The 21,564-nt window shown below is 39.1% G+C and overlaps 2 protein-coding genes across 7 annotated transcripts in view; one reads left to right on the top strand and one right to left on the bottom strand.

Moving 5' to 3' along the window:
• The first annotated feature begins 87 nt into the window (after positions 1-87).
• kmt5aa (lysine methyltransferase 5Aa) lies at positions 88-9,183 on the top strand. The gene is made up of 7 exons (XM_008423348.2): positions 88-344; positions 3,193-3,346; positions 4,232-4,514; positions 5,477-5,564; positions 6,893-6,952; positions 7,109-7,299; positions 7,787-9,183. Exons 1-7 carry the CDS (start codon positions 336-338, stop codon positions 7,995-7,997), a joined length of 996 nt encoding a protein of 331 aa, XP_008421570.1. The 5' UTR covers positions 88-335; the 3' UTR covers positions 7,998-9,183.
• A 5,208-nt stretch (positions 9,184-14,391) lies between these two features.
• rilpl1 (Rab interacting lysosomal protein-like 1) overlaps positions 14,392-21,564 on the bottom strand; it is a 24,138-nt gene continuing 16,965 nt past the window's right edge. For 3 of the 6 annotated variants that reach the window (XM_008423346.1, XM_008423342.2, XM_008423347.1), the window contains exons 6-9: positions 20,394-20,444; positions 20,155-20,309; positions 19,052-19,156; positions 14,392-16,577 (exon numbers count right to left, since the gene is read on the bottom strand). In XM_008423346.1, the coding sequence (XP_008421568.1) occupies positions 16,439-16,577; positions 19,052-19,156; positions 20,155-20,309; positions 20,394-20,444 (450 nt within the window). In that variant the 3' untranslated portion in view covers positions 14,392-16,438. Of the gene's footprint in view, positions 16,578-17,644; positions 17,739-19,051; positions 19,157-20,154; positions 20,310-20,393; positions 20,445-21,564 lie in introns of those variants that run through there. The other 3 variants (XM_008423343.2, XM_008423345.2, XM_017308020.1) reach the window with 3 other exon arrangements.

The raw sequence follows: 21,564 nt of genomic DNA, 5'->3' as shown, positions 1-21,564 counted from the left end.
GCCTGTTACACAGAACCATAGTTTTTGTATGTAGAAATGTAGTTTAGGTTGTAAACAAACTGTTTTCCAAGCACACCGGCACTGCCACTGAAGACCGACAGGGGGCGCCAGCGTTCCAACTCTTCTCATTCATTTCCACAAGAGGAACATGGCGGAGTGGGGCTGTGGAGGCTGCAGCGGTTGAGCTGTTGGCGATTCCCCGTCCAACAGACGTGCAATAGGACATCGTGGATTTGTGTGGCTGTGTCAGGAGGACACGGCCCGTGGGAGTGGGCCGAGGCTAGCTTCTGAGTGGGTATCTGTTGGGAGCAGGGAGTCACAAAAACAACTCGGACATGAACGGGGTAAGTTTGCATGTTTGGGCATCACATAAAAGAGGTTACACAAAGCTAGCCAAAGTGGGGAAATATTGGTGAAAATATACCCAGAGTCGAGATAATAATCTGTTTGTATTCTAGAAGTGATACCAGATAGTGATCTTGTAGTTAACCGTCTTTTCTTATAATAAGTTTATGTAGTTGCTGTAGCTGCAGATGGGATGTTTTGTTAACAGTGCTAACAGCTAGTCAGCTAGTGAGTTACGACCGCTACATGCATGTCAGCTGGTGACACAACCGCAATTTATTGCGTTTAACAGAACCAACATGACACGTATTTTCCTTTTCTCGGGTGTTTCTCAAACTGAAGCGTGCTTCAGTTTGAGAAACATGACTGAAGCATGAGTTAGGGATAAAGCAGGCCTGTTTGTAGCTGTGCTACGGATTTAAAGGGACTGGTCGTCTGAGTGGAGCAAGTGGGTAAAGATCCAGCGTGGTCCCGTCTCCGGGGCCCCTCCCACATCAACTATTCAAACAGTACAGCCTTACAATAGAGGTATCGAAGAGATTTGTTTTAATATACACTTTATTTATTTATTAATAAATAAAATAAGCTCGCTCTCTCTTAAGATTGGAGTGATGATTCAGTGACATCTTAGACTCGGGTCTCGGCTGCTTGGCATCAGCTCACCAGTTTTGCCACTCATCTGTATGTTGTTGATAAAGCTCAAAATATTTTTATGATTAGTAAATATTATTACAAATATGGATTAAGATTTGGCAGAACGGTAATAGACGAGCAAAGTAAATGGGAAAGAAGCTTAGCAGACACCCCTGGGGAACCCCTGTCCTGACTGGTCGTCTTCTGTTTCAGAAAATTTCTGAACTTTTCATTAAGTTTTACTACCTTTGGATTAATTTTCTGTTCATTATTTTTGTTTAAATAAAAGAGAATTGCTGTTATTGGGCAATTCAACCTTTATTTGAGCCATATGGTAACATCTATTTATGTTTAATCTTTTAACACTTCATTTTTTTTAGGGAGATCTGTCAGTGTTAACTTTAGGAAGGGAAATCTGCTGCATTGGTCTCACTTTATAATTTTCCTCCCCCCCCCCGAAAAAAAGTGTCTTTTATAATCAATAAAATTTTTAAGCCAAGGAAAAGAGTGCAGTCAAATATAGTAATACCTAAATCTACAATAATATTTTTTCATTCACAAAACTTTTTTTCTGTCTTTAGTTTGAGCAAATTTACCTTTAACCCTTTAACTGCTTCAAAACATTTAAATACAAGTCACTGGGTAAATGAAGACCCCAGTGTCCTCATGACACTTAAGGGGTTGTAAACTATGTTTGTTCTTGTCAGTGATTATATGTTTTAACTGAAAGCATTACACAAGTAAAATTAATATTATTTTTTTGTTGTCATTATTTATTTTACTGTGAATTTGCTATTTTAGTCTTAAGAAACCCTGATATGGATTGGGATCATATCCACTGATGAATTAAAGGAGATTGTGGAATAAATGGGAAATTATTATGCCTTCATTATCTGTTTGTGTAGACATCTCCAATATCTGTGATTGTAGTTGGTAGGATAAAAACAATAGATCTGTAGGTCTAATAAAATCTGGAATTGTCCTAGAAAAGCATGATTTTATTTTGATGAATAACAATTTATCATCAGATAAAACATCCTCATTTTGGAATTGCTATGCAGGACAAGAAACAAAATGCCAACACTTGGCGCATGTCAATTTCTGACTTTATATTATAAAGTAGCCCAAGGATTTTCTTGAATAGTGCAAAGTGACTCTCCACATTCTGTCAGGATTATTACCTCGGTTTTGTTTTCACTTGAGGCCGTTTGCATTTTAGTTTCATTTTGACAGTAGATCCGACTGTAAACAGAAAGTTAAGACCGTCTCTTGCCTCTTGGCTTGTTAAGAATCTTGACTTCCTTGTTCGAGCTTCACTGTCTCGACTGCTTGTGGATCTTTCCGTCTGTGTTTTTTTTGGTTTGTTTTGTTTTGGCAGATTGAAATGCAGGCCGACCGGGTTCAGATGGGGTGATTCAGAATATCACATTTCTTTACACGTCTTTGCTTTAGTGGTTTCTCTGTCGCTATGGCGCCCCTGGGTAGTAGAGCTGTATCCAGGCAGATTTGCAGCACACATTCAGATCCTATATTTACCACTACAATTTTTTTTCCCCTTTTGGACGAAATTAAGGAATTTACTAAACACATACGAAAGTCTCAATAGACCAAATAATTTTTTTTATTATTGTCTGAAGTTAAATCAGACCAAACTTCTCTTGTTCTGAATCAGTTGGAATTACTCAAATTATTTCTGTTTGCTAAATGCCTCAATAATCAAACAAAGGTCAGAGTTTTGTCTTCAAGATCAGAAGTTTACATACTCTTCCTCAGTATTTTGTATATTGCCTTTAGACTGTTTGACTTGAGTCAAAAGTTCTTGGGTTTTTCTTCCACAAGATTTTTTACAACAGTTTGCTGTAGTTTTGGTCGCCTCATTCTCACTCACATTTTCAGATCTGCCGATAAATTCTCCGTAGATTTGAGATCAGGGCTTTGTGACTGCCACAACAAAACATTTACTTTGTTTAAGCCACTCTGGAAACACTTTGGCTGTATGTTCCGGGTTATATTCCATTTGGAAGACCGACTTGTGCCTAAATCTCAACTTCCTGACTGACATCTTTGGATTTTGCCACAAAATTTCCACATAATATTCTTTCCTACTTTGTAAAGTGCACCAGTTCCTCCTGCATCAACACAGCCCCATACTTTAAAGCTGGGATCCTTTAGAAAGGACAGTTAATAATTGTTTTTTTTCTCTTTTCTTTACAGGAAGTAGTGTGCAGTCCTCACCCAGTGATGGCGTTAGCCTGCACCAAGTCCAAGCCAGCAGCTCACGACGAGAAGACGAGCATCAGGTTGACGCAGGAGGGGCGGGGCTCTCCCGTCTGCATCCCGCAGCTCGACGTTCCCAGTCAACCTGAGGGTCGGCATCTTCCTCTCTGTAGTCCTATGGGTCGCTACATGTTTGAACTTTCCACATACAGAAACCATTAAGGAAAATTGTAAAGAAAATAATGCTTGTTGTAATTTGAGATTTTTGACAGGAATGAAAAAAACAGTGGAAACCATATCAACTAAAATTATTAAAAGTAAATGACTGCATAAATATTCACCCACCTTTGAAAGGACCGACCTAATTCAACAAAGGTCCAAGCTGAGTGGCGCCATGAAATGGAGATTACCTGAGAGCTTTTGGTGTGCGACCTGTTGTTTTGAAGGTCTGGTCTCTGGATCAACAGTAGCTTTGTTGTCAAATTACAGAGTAAAATGTGACATTTTGAAAAATAAATTTGCTTAATGGAATCACTCTAATTTATTTTTGGAAATAAATTTGCATTATTTCCAAAAATAACTTTTATCAAAATAAAAACGAAAAAAATAATTCTTTGAAGAACCTCACTAAGAAAACGTCAGGAGATGGTTGCCAAAAATATCACCGTACTGCATACCTCATTGATTTTACATTTATTCCATCACTAATAAGTGGAAGAAGTATGGCACTCGTCAAATTTGGGAGTTGAAGGGAAGTGGCAAAAGCAAAGGAGGTGGATTAGCAGTGTTTACTAGCAATAGCCTGTCACCAGCTGCATTTCCATTAGAAATGTGTGCAAGCCTTTGTCAGTATCGCTAATTTCAAAATTGTGTTGTTCTTATTCTTAACCTAAGAATGGCAACTAAGATCACGTCAATAAATGTGCTACTTTTTACTTTTATTCGAGTAAAAATATGTTGAAGTAGCGCAACTCTTACTTGAGTCAATTTTTTGGCTACTCTGCCCACCTCTAATATTTCTCTGTCTCTCTCCCAGTCAGGTCAACAGACCCCATCAGCGCCACGCTCAGAGACCCAAAGCCAGATCTGACGGCGACTGGCAGCGCCTACGGCCAGCGTCCGCCCTGCTGGCCCACCGACCAGCCAACCCTCCCGCAGCTCTTCTGTCATCGCCCCCCTCACGAACTCCCTATGCCCCTCGGCAACAGCTTGTCTCACGCTTCCCTCCACGGCAACCACAACAACGGCGGCGCACTCCACGGAAACCAGAGGAGAGGGACCCGGGCCAAAGTCATGGGGAAGAAATCCACCAGGAGAACGTACGTATGCCCTGATTATGATGCAGTGGAATGGAACATCATTATAGTATTAATAAAATATCTTAGTAATACTGGTGGCAGTTGGTGCTTTGGGGAGATTAGTGGGAAATTCAGAGTTGCAGTGACTGCAGAATGAGCTGAAGTGAAAATGGAAAGGTTCAATAGTTATTCCCTGAACTTAAGATGCATTGTTTGACAATGTTGCAGTTTAAAAAAAACTACTTAAAATACAGTTTAATTTTAACTGTAAATATATAATTGCATGCAATAGGGTCCTCCCAAAATCAAACACTGGACTAAAAGTAAAAATCACCTATTATCAAATAAGTACAAATGTTGCACGTAGTAAATGTAGCGGGTTTTGATATTGGCTGAATATCAACCCCCTGGGCGCACTGCCCAGGGGGTTATTTTATTAGGGGTTGGCACGAGAAGTTAAGGGAAGTAAAATTTGTCATTTAGGCTCAAGTTAGATATTTTTGCTTATTTTAAAATTACCTTGTAAGATGGGACGGAGAGGTTCCGAATTGTAAGAAAATATGGATGTGCAATATGGCTTTTTTCTGATTTTATAAAATCAAACCTCACAATAAATGGACAAAAAGAGTTCAGGAGGACATTCTGATCAACTAATAATATTGATCATTTTTCATTCTTTTGAAAAATGATCAATACATCACTAATCTAAAAAGGTGTTAAAAGTCAATACTGTAGATTGATTGACTAATCAGTTGGAGGTCCTTAATCCTATCACGGTTGTGTACTTAAGTTCTCCAGTTGTGAGCTGACTTTTTCAGCTGCTCTGTTCAGTCCAGTTTTATGTCCATGTCAGAAGTAATGAGGTGCGAGCAAAGGTAATGTCTTTTCTCATGCCAACAATGAGTATAAATTGTAAACAGTGTGATGGTGGATAGCAAATTATTTACCATTTTGTATTTTTTCTCTTTTTTCCCCCCCTAAAGGGAAGGTGGCAAAAACTCTCAGAACCGAAAAGTTACAGACTTCTATCCAATCAGACGAAGCTCAAGAAAAAGTAAAACAGAACTCAAGGTAAGAAGAGGTTGTTTTGACTCTAATCTAAAACTGGGATTTAATCAACTCCTGAGCAGATTGGTAGGAAAAACTTAGCTCAGGTTGTTTTGAAAGTGAGTCATTCCAGTGTGTGTAAAATGTTTGTGTGTGAGCAAAAAGTCTTGTCCTGGTCAGTGATGTTGTCTGCCTTTTAGTCACCAGTTTAGATCTTATGCTGTCAATGCTTTAAAAAGCATCGACAGCATAAAGTGCTTTCTATCTAACAAGTTACATAAAAATGTCTCCATCCTTTCATTTTCAGTAGATTTGATTATTGTAATGTTGGACCTCCAAGTCTCAAAACAACCACACAAAAAAATCAGTTTACCCATGATTATACTCTCCAATAGAAGGAAAACTGATCACATTCCAGTTTTCCTTGGAAACTGACAGAATATCAGTGCGGTTGCAATATCAGTTGCTGTTTGTAGAGGAGTAGATTTTGTGGCGCTACTTTACAAATATTTGCAAGGAATCTTGTGATATTTCATCCTGATTAAAGCTACGTTTATAGTTGACATCAGGCGCGAGGGGGCTAGCGCTAAACGCGCCTTGCTAACTGCTGCACGTTGGCCTCGCGCGCTGTCGTGGCGTTCGGTCCTGCGAATCGCGCTCGTTACCTTTTACTCAAACCGAGCTTTTTGGAAGGTGTTCTTGCCCAGCGGGTCCTCCTGGACCGGCATAATACGTCTATGACGTATTTATTTTCTAAAACTGCGCCACACAGATCTTCCTGTCAACCGCTTGGTCGGCTCGCACGCGCTCAACTCAAACTTTCAATGGCGCAACTATAAATCCCTTCCGACATCTACATAAAGAAGAAAAAAAAGATTAGAGAGAAATATGCAGTCAGATTGGACACACAAACCTTTTTTAAGTAGCTCAATTTCGTTGCTCGGTGTCGATCAGGTCGACTTTAAGTATGGTCTGAGGCAGCAGTGTAGAAGAAAGAAATACTGCCACCTGCAGGTGAGTTAGTCATTTAAATCCAATGGTTTTTTTAAATAATTTTTGCGGAAACTTTGTAGTAAATTCGCGATTAAACTTTAATGCGAAACCTGCGTGGATTTGTAAAATTTTTGTTTGTTGTTTTTTTTGGCGTGAATCTCCTCAATTGCGGATTCCTGTAAAACTGGTGGTACTGATAGTTGAACAGTTCAGTTAGCATTTTAATATTTCTTCCTTTGATGTGGTACTTCCCATTATTGTTCTTTTGATGTACTTTCTGTTTTTAATGTTTTATCTCTGAATTTGTACGACCCTCTGTCTGAATGCTCACGTTAAATAAAGTTGTTTTGCCTCACCAGTGGGAACAAAAGAAGCTCATCGATGATCTCATCACCAAAGGAATCGAGGAGGGAATGGAGGTAATGTGGGTCTTTCTGGACATTTCACTCACCTGTAATGCGGATAAACTCCTTTGAGTACTAGAGTATTCATTGCTGGCGACTTGTCGAAACATAATTTGCTTGACGTTTGAATCAGCATGCCATGTGTCACCATGGAGACCCTCCCGTTCTCAGGTTCAGCATATAGAAGGAAAGGGGAGGGCGGTGTTTGCCACTCAGTGTTTCCAGAAAGGTGACTACATCGTGGAGTACCACGGCGACCTGCTGCAGATCACCGACGCCAAGAAGAGGGAGGCAGAGTACGCTCAGAACCCTGCCACTGGCTGCTACATGTACTACTTTCAGTACCTCTGCAAAACGTACTGGTAGGAAAACGTTTCATCCATCCTCTTGTTTTGACTCGATATGGCATATTAAGAGAGTAAAAATACCAAAAATGTCCGCACTGCACTGAACAGATCACTCCAAGTGTGCAACATTCTACTACTATTACTAGCTTACCTTAAAAAATTTTATTTGGATTTTGAAATGCAGAGTGGTATTTAAGTGTGCCACGTAATATCAAGAAACGGTTAACAAGTTTAACCAACAGATATGTTGTATGTTTTTTTATCAACAGCTTTTTGCTCTTCAGGGCCCCCTAGTGGTGTTAGAGCCTTATCCAGCTGCTTAACTCACATAAGACTTAAAAGTAGTCATGTCTAATCAAAACTTTTAAGTAAAAAATGTCAAGCCCAGTTAATCTCAAAATGCACTGAAACAATATCCAAACTAATCCAGGCCGGACTTGAAAACCGACGTCTTCTTATTTTTTTTGCGTTCCCCCCCCACCCGCCTCTCTGCCCCCCACAGCGTGGACGCCACCAAAGAGACGAGTCGGATGGGCCGGCTGATAAACCACAGCAAAAACGGGAACTGCCAAACCAAACTCCACGACATCAACGGCGTGCCGCACCTCATCCTGGTCGCCTCCCGAGACATCGACAAAGGCGAGGAGCTGCTGTACGACTACGGGGACCGCAGCAAAGCCTCCATCGCCGCTCACCCCTGGCTCAAGTACTGACGAGAGGCGGTCAGCGACACTTGTGTTTCTCATAGCTAGCGGACATGTTGCCTTAGAAACAGAATGTGTACCCCTTTTGTTGCCGTGCAGAGAACGCTGGGTGGTAGATAAACGGGGTGGGTTTGGAGTGGAGTGGAGTGGGGTGGGGGGGTTTAATGGGTACCTATTTACATTTCGATTGAGGTCCGTCTGCTCCATCGGACGGACCTGCGTACTTTTATTTATATGTGTCTCTGAAACATTCTGGTTGTTTTGCAGCACATTTCTTTTGTACATTTTGTACTTCCTGAAGACCAATGCCTCTACAGCATGCAGGTGGTAGATAATGCTCAGCATTTTTTATACTGCTTTTTTTTTTTTTTTTTTTTTTTTGTAATTTATCCTTAGATACTTAGCAATACTTCCCCGAACGGCTTCTCAGCCCCCTCCTCCTTTTTGGATCAACAAGCACTATGAGATCCAAGTTCAAGGGGAAAGAAAATAACAAAAAAAACTTGGCTTTTTAGGAAAAATATTCTGCTCCAGTGAACTTCAGCTATGGATACGACAGCATATTAGGGCCATTGCAGATAGAAGAAAAAAAGTTAAAAGGAGTAAATTTCCAAGAAAAAAAATCTGGGATTGATGTCAGACATTTTGTAGAAAAACCTAAAAGTTCAGGGTTTGAAAAGACAAAAATTTGCAAAAAAAAACCAGTCACATTCTGAGTTCTTGGAAATTCACTCTAATTTTCTCTTTTTCTGCCTACAATGGCTCCAACACGGCGTCCCACATGGAAACTATCTGCCGCGGCTGGTGGCCATGTGACAGTTAACTACACTCAAGGCTCGGCTGCCATCTTGGAGGCTTTCGATCATGTTTTGACGCTTGGTGAAAAGTCAAAATGTGACGCAAGCTTGTGCAACTCTGAAATAACAAGTGTGATATACATATATAGATATTTTTTTGTTGCTTTTTTGTTTTTAGATGATGTATTTTTTAATATTAAACACGACGGTTACATTTGAATTTAAAAAATGTTAAAATAATATAAACGTTTCTGCGATTCCTTTGCAGAATTTTCTGCTGTAACTGCTTGAATGAAAGTGTATGTTAAGATTTGTTTGATTAAATGTCGACTGATCTTTAGCCGATACGCTGTTCCCACTTCCTCCACCTGTTGGCCATTAAAGGAGTTATTACCAAATGCTGAGTCAGACAGTGACAAAGTGTCTAAAGTTAAGGTATTCTAAACACACCTTTTCACATTAAAAAAACATTCAAATATTTCAGAATACAACATAGAATAATACAATAACCTTTAAAGGGAACTCCCTCCCTCTTTTTTAATAAGTACAATTCTGAAAAGTGTGGCATACATCTGTTTTCAGGCTCTTTGACTTCAGCAGCAAGTATTTGGGGGTAAGTCTCTAACAAACTTGCAAAAATTCTTGTAAGATTGTAATTTTAATCTTGTTAAAAAAAAATCCTAGCCTGACCTGAATTCAAAGTCCAAATAAACAGCAGTTGTAAAACACGGTTGTCAAACAAGATGGCGGCCCATGATGCGTCACTTTGAATTATAGAAACTCAAGGAAATCACCCTCCCTCTCCCCCAAAAATGTATTTATTGGCCAGCCCTAATTAAAGAATTTGTCTGCAAATATTTTTAAGTTTTTAACTTGCATATCAGTACTCAGAGCAGCTCCTCCAATTAATGGGCTGGAGTTTATTTAGGGGTAACAGAATTAAGGAAGCTAAAGACAAATCCACATCCTACTTTTCAGAATATATCTAAACAATTCATTCATTCAATATGAATCACATAAAATCCCAATGAAATGCATTAAAGTTTGGTTTTATAATGTGACACGATGTGATCAGAGGTCCCTCGTTTGCATAAAGAGGGAGTCAACTAGAAACTGGTTTTGATTTGGGCGACAGACACATTTGGTTTTAATGACCAGAAGCCATTGGCTCATCGAGTATTGAAGGTACTGATAGACACTTTGAGTAAATCTCTTCTTTGAAGAGAGGACTGGCAATATCGAAGCGTCTAAAGCCAAACTGAAAACACTCCCAGGTCATTCTACGCTTCTTTCACAAGAGCAGGAGGGTTTCATACGCTGCGTTTCCATTGACCATATAATTGCGCAACTTGACATTTCAAAAATAAATTCGCTTAAGAGAAACACCAATTTTGAAGGGAAAAAAAAAATTTTTTTGGTAAAAAGTGCCACTTTTGCCACTTTTTTTTTCTTTCGCTGTATCAAAATTGGTGTATTTCACAAAATTCCAATGGAAACACTTTCTTTCGCATCACACTGGTCTCTTGATCAACAATGGGATGTTGCTGCCGGCAAAAATCATGATACAGGACGATGACACAGCAGTGTGTCTTTGAGTGACTTATTGCATGAACAAACTTGGTTGTATGATTTTGTGTCTTATTTAATGGAAACGCTGCAGTTGAGAATTTTTAATTTTTTTTACATTAGCAGAATATTATCAGTTCTGTGCACATTTGTAATGGAAACGCAGCTACTGATGAATTTACAAAAAGCATGTTGAAAACCCTATCAGATCAAAAGAGGATTAGGAAGTCTGTTGAGTTTATGTGAATAAAACCAGATCATTTTCAATTGTACCACATTAGTATCAAAAAGTAAATAAGGCATAAACATGATAGCATGAATTTATATGGAGAGAGGTGGGGCATCCTGATCTGGCCATTCTAAACATAGATCTGACTTTTTTTTATTTTTTCCTTTATTTTAGCATTAATTTCAGACATACTGTAAGAGAAGATTTCTGCCAGTGCAACATTTACTCCAACGGTTACCAACAATACTGTTGGTCTTGATTTAACTTCTAGAAGGTAAATTCAGTGATAAGCTAACAGCTTCTTTGCTCAATATTGTCTTTTTTAACTTCAGCTAACATTCTGTTTCTCTTCCCCACACACACATATATATAGTATATATGCAAATATATGTGTGTGGTTCCCCCATAACTTTATTTGTATTGGTTGATGGCCGACTTCAATTGGAAGTATTCATCTGAATAATAAGCAAGTTTTAAACTTTTAACTTTGTCTCCATCAACTCAGAMAAAGACCATCCATCCATTTTCTTTACACCCTTGTCCCTTGGTGGGTTTGGGAGGGTTGCTGGTGCCCATCTCCAGCTAACGTTCCGGGCGAGAGGCGGGGTCACCCTGGGCACTCTGTCGCAGAGCATCACAGAGACACACAACCATGCACACACACACTCACACCTAGGGGCAATTTGGAGAGGCCAATTAACCTGACAGTCATGTTTTTGGACTGGGAGGAAACCGGAGTACCTGGAGAAAACCCACGCATGCACAGGGAGAACATGCAGACTTCATGCAGAAAGACCAGGGCCGGGAATCGAACCCAGAACTTTCTTGCTGCAAGGCAACAGCTCTACCAACTGCTCCATTGTGCATCCCCCAGACAAAGACCAGAACCTCTTTATTTTATGGGCAAATGAAATCAGAGGGGAATGTTGCATGTGTTAGAGTTCCAAGACGTTTAGCATCAGATCAAGTCACGTTCGTTGAGCGTACCAATACAGAAAACGTTGGGTTTATACGTTACGTTCAGTTAGTTGGGCAACAAAGTGGTTTAGAAAGTTGCTGACAAGCTTATTGGTGAATAAAAATGAAAAGCCGCTTTTTTTTTTAACAAGATTGAGCATTTTTCTTAACTGTCCGAATCAGCTAGCCTCTGAAGCCACCAAAAGTAACCGAATCTTGGAAGAATTTTACCTAGTTAGCTTAAAAAATTAAGCGAGTTTTATCATTATTTGAAACTAATGAGGAAATATTTGGTAAAGAGTGTTTCTGTTCACCTTTAACAAGTCAGCTTTCAAGGCTGTGTTTTCAATATGGAACTTAAGATTCAACTTTTGCATCATTGGTTATTTCTGTCATAGAAAGTTTAACTTTACATTTAAATTTTAGCTAAAGACCCAGTTGGAAAAATACTCAAGTTTGGCATTTATCCACTCATCTTTAACTAACTAGTTGTAGTTTGTTGGCTTGTACAGGAAGCCATTTTTGTATTAACAATAACTTTATTCTAATATTTTCTCTGCCAAGACGCATTCATTTATTTTGTTATTTATATATACTTATAAATATTTAAAGTCTTTTTCTGCTCAGTCAGCATTTCTTTTATCTAATTCATGATTAATTTTCACAGAAGCAAACAATGTCTACACGAAGAGGTCAGTCAAGAACAAGCGACTGTCATTTCCTGTCTTAACAACTACTATTTAGTAGGAATGCTTGTGTGAAATGTTTTAATATAAATATTTCTAAGTACATTACATCGCCATTTAAAAAAAACCCCAATATGGAACATATGCAATAAATATTTAAGTGGGCAAAACTGACTTTTTTCACAGTTTAGGACAGAAAATGCTTGTTGTAGCGCTGAAGAAATCTTAATGCTGGTCTTCAAGCATTTATGAATAAAGATTTAATATGCAAATAAAAGGATTGGTGCATCTGGTTTGTTTTTATGGGAAGATGAGCGTTTTCAGTAGGGGTTTTTAGCTTTGGGACTCGAGGTTAAGTTGTCTTAACCGCCATAATTTGGTGAGATTATATCTGCGTTGTTTCTGGCATAATGGAGCACAACACCACAAGGGAAATGTAGCTTCTTAAGAAAAGAAAAAAAAACTTAACACTGGCATTTTTGACCGTTTTGCAGCGGTATAATAAATGACAAAAACTACACCGCTAGATCCCTCGTTAGTTAATTCCCTCGAGTTACCAGATACTAGTGATGGGTCCAGCAACACCGACGCGCATGCGCATGGTTTCAGCAAGTCACGTGACCGATACAGGAATCGTTTCGAAATGACACTGGATGCCAAACTGTGTTTATAAGGAAGCGAATCTGTCAAAAGCATTTGCCAAACAAATTCTTGATCTTTTACATTGTCATCTATGGAGCAGCTTCAAAGGAAATGTCTCCGCAGTGTGGGACCATTTTGGTCTTATATTGGAAAATAAATTTGTTTTTATTTTTGTCGTTTCATCCGGTCCTTGTCAGTTTCTACTTAATCTATCTGAACCCAAATTCAGATGAAACTGACTTTTAGTTTACTTTCATATTATGTTCTGCAGGTTAAGTGTTGCATATGTTTCACTAAACTGTCTTATCTAAATAAATCCACCTTTTCAATGTTGAGGCATCTCGCAAAGCAGCTTGGAGGAAACGCTTTAATGACATGACTGCGGATCACATTAATAAGGCCCGATTGATGCACACGCACATCCGCTGACCTGAAAACAGGTTTTGTTCTTTGGTTTCAATGTAGAGTATTTATTTATGCTGTGTAATAACTGTAAAAAATAAAGGCAACTACTTCACGGATTTCGCTTATCACGGGTTATTTTCGGACCCCTAATACCTCTTAGAAAAACAAGGGTTTGCTGTAAATGTAGTGTTTACTTAATTTTTTTCTACAGCAAAAGTTTTGTCAAAAAAGCGTAACAGACTTAATTTCAAAAGGTTGTAAAAACTTTTTTTTTAATTTTTTATAAAAATGTGTGGGGAAAAAACAGTCCATGCATCCTCATTCCCAACACATTCACTTAAATTTTCACTTTATGGTACATGTTCACATTCTTTATTGACTGTATATCAAATATATTTTAAATGTAACTGACATGATATGACATAATACAACATATAATATTCAATAAAATAGACTTAAATCTTATTGTATAGACTTGGTCATCAAATCACTACGTTGCCTGTAGACATTTTTAATGTCCAGCAGGTGTCAGTATTGAGTGACACAGCATCAACACAGAATCGACAGTTTTGCTATGTGTCGAAACGATACATGGCGCCTCATCTACCCATCACTACCAGATACTACCACAGCAGGGGTGTCCAAAGTGGGTCCTCGAGGGCCGGCGTCCTGCACGTTTTAGTTCTCTCCCTGGTGGTTGTAACAACCTTTTTAGCAGGTCAAGTTTCTCCTTAGGCCTTCTAACGAGCCATCATTTGATCCAGGTGCGTTAAACCAGGGAGAGATCTAAAACATGCAGGACGCCGGCCCTCGAGGACTGACTTTGGGCACCCCTGTACTACAGGATACTATGTGAACACTCGCAGTACCGTGGTGTCGTGAATACTTCCTGGTAGTGCAGCGTCTCTTCCCATCAACCACAACTGCTGTCTCTCGAACCGCTGGGACGGCCCCTTTGTCCACCTGCTTCGCTTTTCCCCCAGTGTCGAGCTAGAACTGTAAAGCTGTGATGAGTTGGATGTCCTGCCCTCTGGTGGCTAAAAAGGGTTTACCTTTTCACTTTACGTGGATGAAAAAAAAAAAAAATAGCATGTACAATTAAATGAAGACACACGACACCCTTTTCATGTTAATGACTTTAATTACTAAAGAAACAGGCTTGAATTGGAGCCATGATTTTGTTACATCCGCCTGTCAGAGTGCAGACATGACAGAAGAGAAATAATGAGCGGCTTTGTCTGGACTTCCCTTTAATTATGTGTTATTGTCCTTCCAGGCTTAATTATGTGAGAAAAAGAGAGAAATTACTTAATTGCACACACACACACACACACAAACACACTTGCCTTTATCGTCAAGCATTCTTGTCGTTTTACAATAATTTATTCCGGCTCTCTGAGGAGCGTAAATAAGGATAAAGTGCTGTCACTATTAAAACACACAGCTTATTTCACTGCAGCGAATGAAGCACAAACTGTAAAAACATAAAAAATAAAAACTGCATCCTTCTCATCCAAAATATTCTATCTCCTGTGCGACTTTCCAGATGTCTACACTATCAAGCTGAAAATGATCCATTCAGAGGACAGCGACATGGTGTTTGCTCTGTATTACGTGGTCTACAACTTTGTACATTTGAGTTTGTTTTTTTTAATTAAACACACCCTTCCATATATTTTTTCCCATGACTTGTGTAAACGTAGTGTAACACGAAGAAACATCTGCATGAAATCATGAAATAAAGTGGATATAAAACAAAATGTTTTGGTTAAGTCGGCGAAACTAAAGCCGACTTTAGTTTCGGTTTGCAAAGTTTGGCACCAGACGCCGGGGCTGATTTGGCATCATTAGAGTTGCAGAAGTATATTAGTGGAGGATTATTTTATACATTCAGATGCAACTGGTCGAAAAGTATTGCTAATTAATGGAGAAAATGGTTCATTTCATAATGAGTCAAAACAAAAAGAACAAATAACATTATCTATGGAATCCCATTTCTGCCAAGAAAATCTGACGTCACATAATTCTTATGTTAAATATCACATAGAAGGTACATAAGCGATCTCAAAATTATTCATTATTATTCTGTAATTCTATGACAAAGCTACAGTGATTGATTTGAAAGCTATATTTTTTAAGGAGAAACCCAAATCCACTCTTATTGCTGAGAATAGATGAGAAAATAGAAATCACTCCCACAAAAGTGTCAACTTTATGTGTTTGTTTTTAATAGGGCAAGCCCCCAAACCCCATTAATGTTTTTGGCTCTACAGTGATTAAAAAACTCTTGTCCTATTTGTTTTACTAAAATATTGTTACTATTATGTATAAATTATAAGATTTTAATGTAAAGTCATCCTCATAAATATATGCCGTATTCCTGCTGACTCAGGAATACGGCATATATTTATGCCTTGTAATCTGAAGTAGGGAGATTGCTTAATGTAACTTAATGAGATAATATCTCCTAAATTTAATTTCTTATGCTAAAAAAAGTTGAAAACGTCCTTGGTATAATATTGGAATAATCTCAATTATGGCATAAAGCCAAAGTTTGCCATTTTTATCATTTGTTTGTTTGAGTTTCAGTTTACTGTTTTGACATGGCCTCACCTTTACTCATTCACGCTGTTTTCTTTGCAGAAATGGCCTCCAGTATCTCCAGTATTTAAATCTTGATTAGACGCAGAGTTGATCCGTAGAGTCGCTCAGAAGTCGCTAAATGCTGGTGGTGATCACATGTCAGGACCAATGTGCCTGGAAACGTTAAAATACCGTAAAACTAAACGGTGCCAAATTTTCCCTCGCAGCTTCTTTACCTTCTACTGATAAAAAATAAAAATGTGGAGAACTTCCTTTTTTCAGTCGAAATAAATTTGCTTGACGCTCCTGTCTCGTCTTCTCGTCAACATCCGCCCTCTTCATCCTTCAACGTGGGTCAACCACCTCCTGTGGAAACGATTCCTGGAAAACTAAAACACTTTCTGGCGTTTCAAAGCTGCACAGTCTCTAAACTGACAACGTATCGTCTCTTATTTAAATAAACCTCTTTATGCATTTCTCCCAGAAGATTCTCGTTTCTTGCGAGGCCCCTCAGGTTGAAGCACAGAATGAGTCTGTAGCGGTAGTTTGATGTGCGTGGGGAGGAGTGGAGTGTATTCTTGCATCCTACAGATGCTGCAGAGCCTCCTGGGCTTGTTCTGTGTACACGTCGTCTTTTTGCATCCAGGATCTGAAGCTGCCTCCGGCGTCGATGTGCGCTCCCCGCTGCGCGCCGCGTTGCTTGTCGCGTGAAAAGAAGCTAAACCTGAAGAGACGAGACAGAGAGGTTTGAAACACCGTCACGTCTATGAGGTAAGGAACTGAACGAAACATGAAAAGCAGTGTTAAGAGTTAGGGTAACAGTGCTGTTAATGTCGCCCCCTTCAGGGCTCTTTGGGGATTGAGTTTAGTTGTGGTTTAAGATCTTGTTTAAATTTCATAGCAAAAAAACAAAAAACTAAGTGAAAGAAAATATTGTATTTAGGGGAAATTCATAAGGAAAAATGTTGCAAATGATGTAAAAAATCTGATATAAATGTTTTTATTGCTCTCCGACTACTGACAGACCCAGAAGCAGCTGCAGAATTTACGGTTTATACTTCATACATTTTGTCAGCAATTCTTAATATCAGTGATACTTCCAGTTTCCACACAACTGCTTTTGGGTTTCATCAGTCTAGCCGCTGCTTCAAGATGTTTTTCCATTATTCCATCCACAATGGAGGATCTCGTAGTGAAACATTCCATGGCATAATGCTGCCATCACCAGCATCATCATTATCATATCTTTATTTAGAGACGATGGCTCCTCTGTCCCAGTGAAAGGAACTTTTGGACAATTCCAACCATGTGGAACCAGTTTCAACGTGACAATGCACCAAGCAAAGTCCATGAGGACATGAGTGAGAGAGTCCAACATCAGTGTCTGACCTCACGAATGCTCTTCTGCGAGATTCTTTGATTCATTGACACTTAAAACGATTTAATTTTAAATATCCTACAGTGATCGTGTCTGTTAGATCTCTCAGAGGTCTAAATGATTTGAAAGTTATAGAATTTATTTTGAATTAATCTCTGCAGATTTTACAGTTGACTCTATAAATTGATTAGTGCAAACATTAGAAAGTGATTCACTAAAGAATATAAAGGCCAAAGTGATTGAGAGAAACAAAACTAACGTCTATTCTGACTGGCTGATTTTTTTTTTAGTGATCCACCACAACAATCAGACAGCCCCACAATCAGCCAATCAGAATACTACAAAGGTGAGGCACATGCAGCGAGGTGGAGGTTGTTAGCAGGAACTGTGATGGGCTGAAAGCCAAAATAAAGTCATACAAGCGACATGAGGCGTCTGATTGGCTGTAAAGTGGGGTCATCTGGGATCAAACCAGCCGCCACCATCGGCATTATGGCTGTGAAGATCCTGTTGCACAGAGAGGAAGAGGAGGAGGAGGTGGGTGGGGGCGGGAGCAGGAGCGGGGGATGTAACAAAAGTCATGTCAGAGTTCATTCACACACACAATGAAACACTAGCTGCGTTTCCATCCACCATAAAACTGTGAAATTTGGAATTATAAAAATGTATTTGCTGGAAACGCGGCAATTCCAGAAAAAGATTCTCAAGTTTCTCGATAAAAAATTGTTTTTCTGCCATATCAAAATTTGCGTTTTTCACAAAACTACAACGGAAATACTTTTTTCGCAGTTCAAGAGTCAACAACTGGATGTTACCGCTGGCGGAAATTATGAAGAAGACAACAGGAAGTGGTAGGAGGATGTCTTGTAATGACTTACGATGTGAACAAACTTATTCATGTGTGATTTTAATTGCGTTTCTAATTTAACAGAAACACCGTAATTGTGAAATTGTAGTTTGTTTGTTTGTTTGTTTTTTACATTTGCAGAAAATCGACAGTTTTGCATACGTTTGTAGTGGAAACAGAGCTACTGTAATCCTGACTTTAAATACATAGTGGTGTTCTTAAAACATTTCGTAGTTGTTATTAGTTCTCCTAAACTACAATAAAGCAAGCATGAAGAGACAATAATGGTCTCAAGCACCAAAAAAGCCAACATGTGAGGAGAAGCTGTTTTAAACTGCACATAAAGGCCTTCATTAAGAACTATTCAATCATGCTTGTAGAGTGTAGGTGGAGAGTGTTAGTGATAAACATAGAAAAGGCAACAACAAAAGCAGGAAAAGAATTTCCCAGATAGTCAGATTTCTACCTAGTGGTCGCTTACTGTTTAATGTAATGCAGTGGCTAATTATTGTAGATCACTGGGTTTGTGTTAGGTAGCGATTGTTTTTAGAGAACATACATTTTCCCATGCAGCCACAAAGAGCACTTACGTATTTAGAATTCAGCAAGTTTCACTGTGTAACCTCTAGTTTATTTTCACAGCCAGACAAACGCAGGAAGAGACAGTCGCAATGTGCTGTTTTCCTCAGATGACCAATAACAGGATTTTTTTGGGATGTGTGTGTGTGTGTGTGTGTGTGTGTGTGTGTGTGTGTGTGTGTGTGTGTGTGTGTGTGTGTGTGTGTGTGTAAGGTTGTGATGTAAAGCTACAAGCTTGAAATAAAGTTATGATCCTGCAAATCCGCTTCTCTGGGAGATAAATAAACGGCCAAAGCAAGAAAGCAAAATGACGCAGAGCAGGGAGGGAGACTGTGACAGGCTGCTGCCTACCCTACAGGTCAGGTGTGTTTGTGGGCGTGAAGCTACGACTTACAGTCGCTTGATTCCCGATTCGGGCTGGGCGGCCGACCGAGAGCGGGTCCCCAGCTCAGAGGAGGGAGATGGAGAAGGAGTTGCAATGTCTTCATCTACTTCATCACTATGAAAAGAAACAATTACAGTCGTCAAGCATATATGTGTGGAAAATGAGGAATGTTAGCGTATTCTTCTGAATATGCTAACATTCCTCTGAATACGCTAAAATTCCTCTAAATACGCCAACAAATCAAGAAAAACATATTTTACACAAGAACATGTTGCAATGAACAAAAGAATGTGGCAATGGGTTTTTTTATTGCGAAATGAGTGCAGAAAATTAAGTGAGAAAGAGCCATATTGTACCAAGTGGAGAAATGAATGAAACTTGGACTAGCATCATAGAAATACATTGAAGTACACATGAGTTGAGGCTCATGAAGAAGATATTTGGAAAAATGCTTGTTTTTCCAAATATTGTTGGATTATCAAACTTCACTAAATAAATAGTTTTGATTGAAGTCTTCAAGCAGGACTCATATTTTTCTTTCGTTAGATTTATTTAGCCTCTTACAAGTATCTGAAAAATAAAGATCCCGGACGAGCCCCCAATTTATTTAAGGCAACAACTGTTCCAAGATGGACACAGACAATTTAAATAGTAGAGAGATTTTTGCACTCACTGTACACTTTCAGTAAAAAAAAATACCATTATGATTGGGTGACTGTATTGTACTCATTGTTATAACTTTTGACAATATTATCGATCTTTTCTTTTGTTTATTTATAACGTGGAATGTTTATATAATGTATATAATGTGTACAGATAGAAGAATGACACTGTGGAAAAGTGTCAATATTTGTTATTAAAAAGATATAGATGAGGATGACTTAAAGGTACAACTCAACAAAAAATAAACCCACACCATGATGTGAACCAAACCAGCGTCTAGAGAAAGAGAAACCACAATATGCAAAGTGATCTTTTTTCATTCCAAATATCATCACATAAACAGGAAATCAGCCCAGCATGAAGGCCAGAAGAAGAACGATTGAAAGGAAGCAGCTCTGTTATTATTGGTCCAGTCATAAGCTAGGAAGAATCTACTCCACTCCATCTACCTCTTGTAGTATGTCAGCTCTTCCTGCAGTAGGAACACTTTGGCCTTCAGCTCATTCCTCTCGTGCAAGACGTCCCTCAGCTCCTGCAGTGTGAAGCGGGGCCTGTTGGGGTCCTTCGGGTCCACTCCGCCCGACTCCTCCTCGCACATTGCCTCCTGCCGAGACAGCGGTTCATCACACAGAGTGAACTAAACCTGCTAGCATGGAAGGAGGAGGAAGCGAGTACGAGGCGAGGATACCTTGGTGAAATATTGGAATACACCAGGCATGTCCTCGTCACACATCGCCTCCTGGTGGCAGATGTTGGACTTCAAGTCAGATATGAGCGTTTTGTTTTTGTTTAAAACAGTTTGTCTGTGTCTCTTTTATCAAAAGATGTGGCGTGTTTCTCACTTTTAACTCAGCAAACCAGAAACAATCGCATTCGGTTAAAGAAAAACACCCCAAACACATGCAGCTCACTAAGCCACACAGGGACTGGTTAGAAATGACTCTTATGGATACACGTTTTAAAAGAATAACGTCTGAAATCATACTTTTAATTGCAATTTTTTCCTAATTCAATCAGTTTTCCAATTTTTAAATGGGCATCACTTTCTCATTTATGACAAAATAAGTGAACCCTCAGCTGAGGCCACAGAACAGAAGAAATAAGAAAAAATGTTTTCTGCTGACGCTGCTGACCTCTGGGGTTCCCACAAACACCGAAAGAGTGACGCACTTTTCAGCAGGTGGCCTCCTCTGTGGATAATGACTCTGCAATTTACAGGAGTTTTTTCGCCATTTGACAGTAGTTATTACTACAAGTTATTTATGTACAGATGTACATCATTTCCCACCACGTCAGATAAATGTTCCTAATAAGTACTCATGTCGCCTTCCGATATGAACAGTAGAAGAGGTTGGAGAGAAATATCAACAGAGCTGTCCGAGAGCATTTCTGCATAAAACACGGCAACAAACTGCTGACCAATCACATGACACTTCGACTGGGCCTGGCGTCAAGTTCAGGAGGTGGATGTTTCTCCGCGAACAAAATGATGCGATTTCCGTTGCGTGTCTACGTCAGTCAGAGTCGATCTTCAGATGAAGTATGTGGGGAGTTCACAGACCTACACGCCTGTCTTGTATCGGTCCTGTGGTGGCCATTTGTGTAATGTTTGCAACTTGTAAGTTCTATTAATTTAGTTTTTTATTTTTGGAAAGTTAGAATTAAGTCTGTGATTAATTTGTAAATTAGAATTGATTATGTTGGTAATTGGTTAGCCCCTCCCATTAATTTAGGTAATTAAAAACACACCGGGTGCTTGGTGGAGGCATTGTTTTGCAAATGTCTGGTGTGTACGGGAGGGTTGGTAAATGATTTTTTGACCATTTCATTTCACTTGCATTTCACTTTCAATTTGACTT

The sequence above is a fragment of the Poecilia reticulata genome, linkage group LG12 (assembly GCF_000633615.1).
Source record: "Poecilia reticulata strain Guanapo linkage group LG12, Guppy_female_1.0+MT, whole genome shotgun sequence".
In the NCBI taxonomy this organism is placed as follows: Eukaryota; Metazoa; Chordata; class Actinopteri; order Cyprinodontiformes; family Poeciliidae; genus Poecilia; species Poecilia reticulata.
This window is presented reverse-complemented; position numbering and strand designations above follow the sequence as displayed.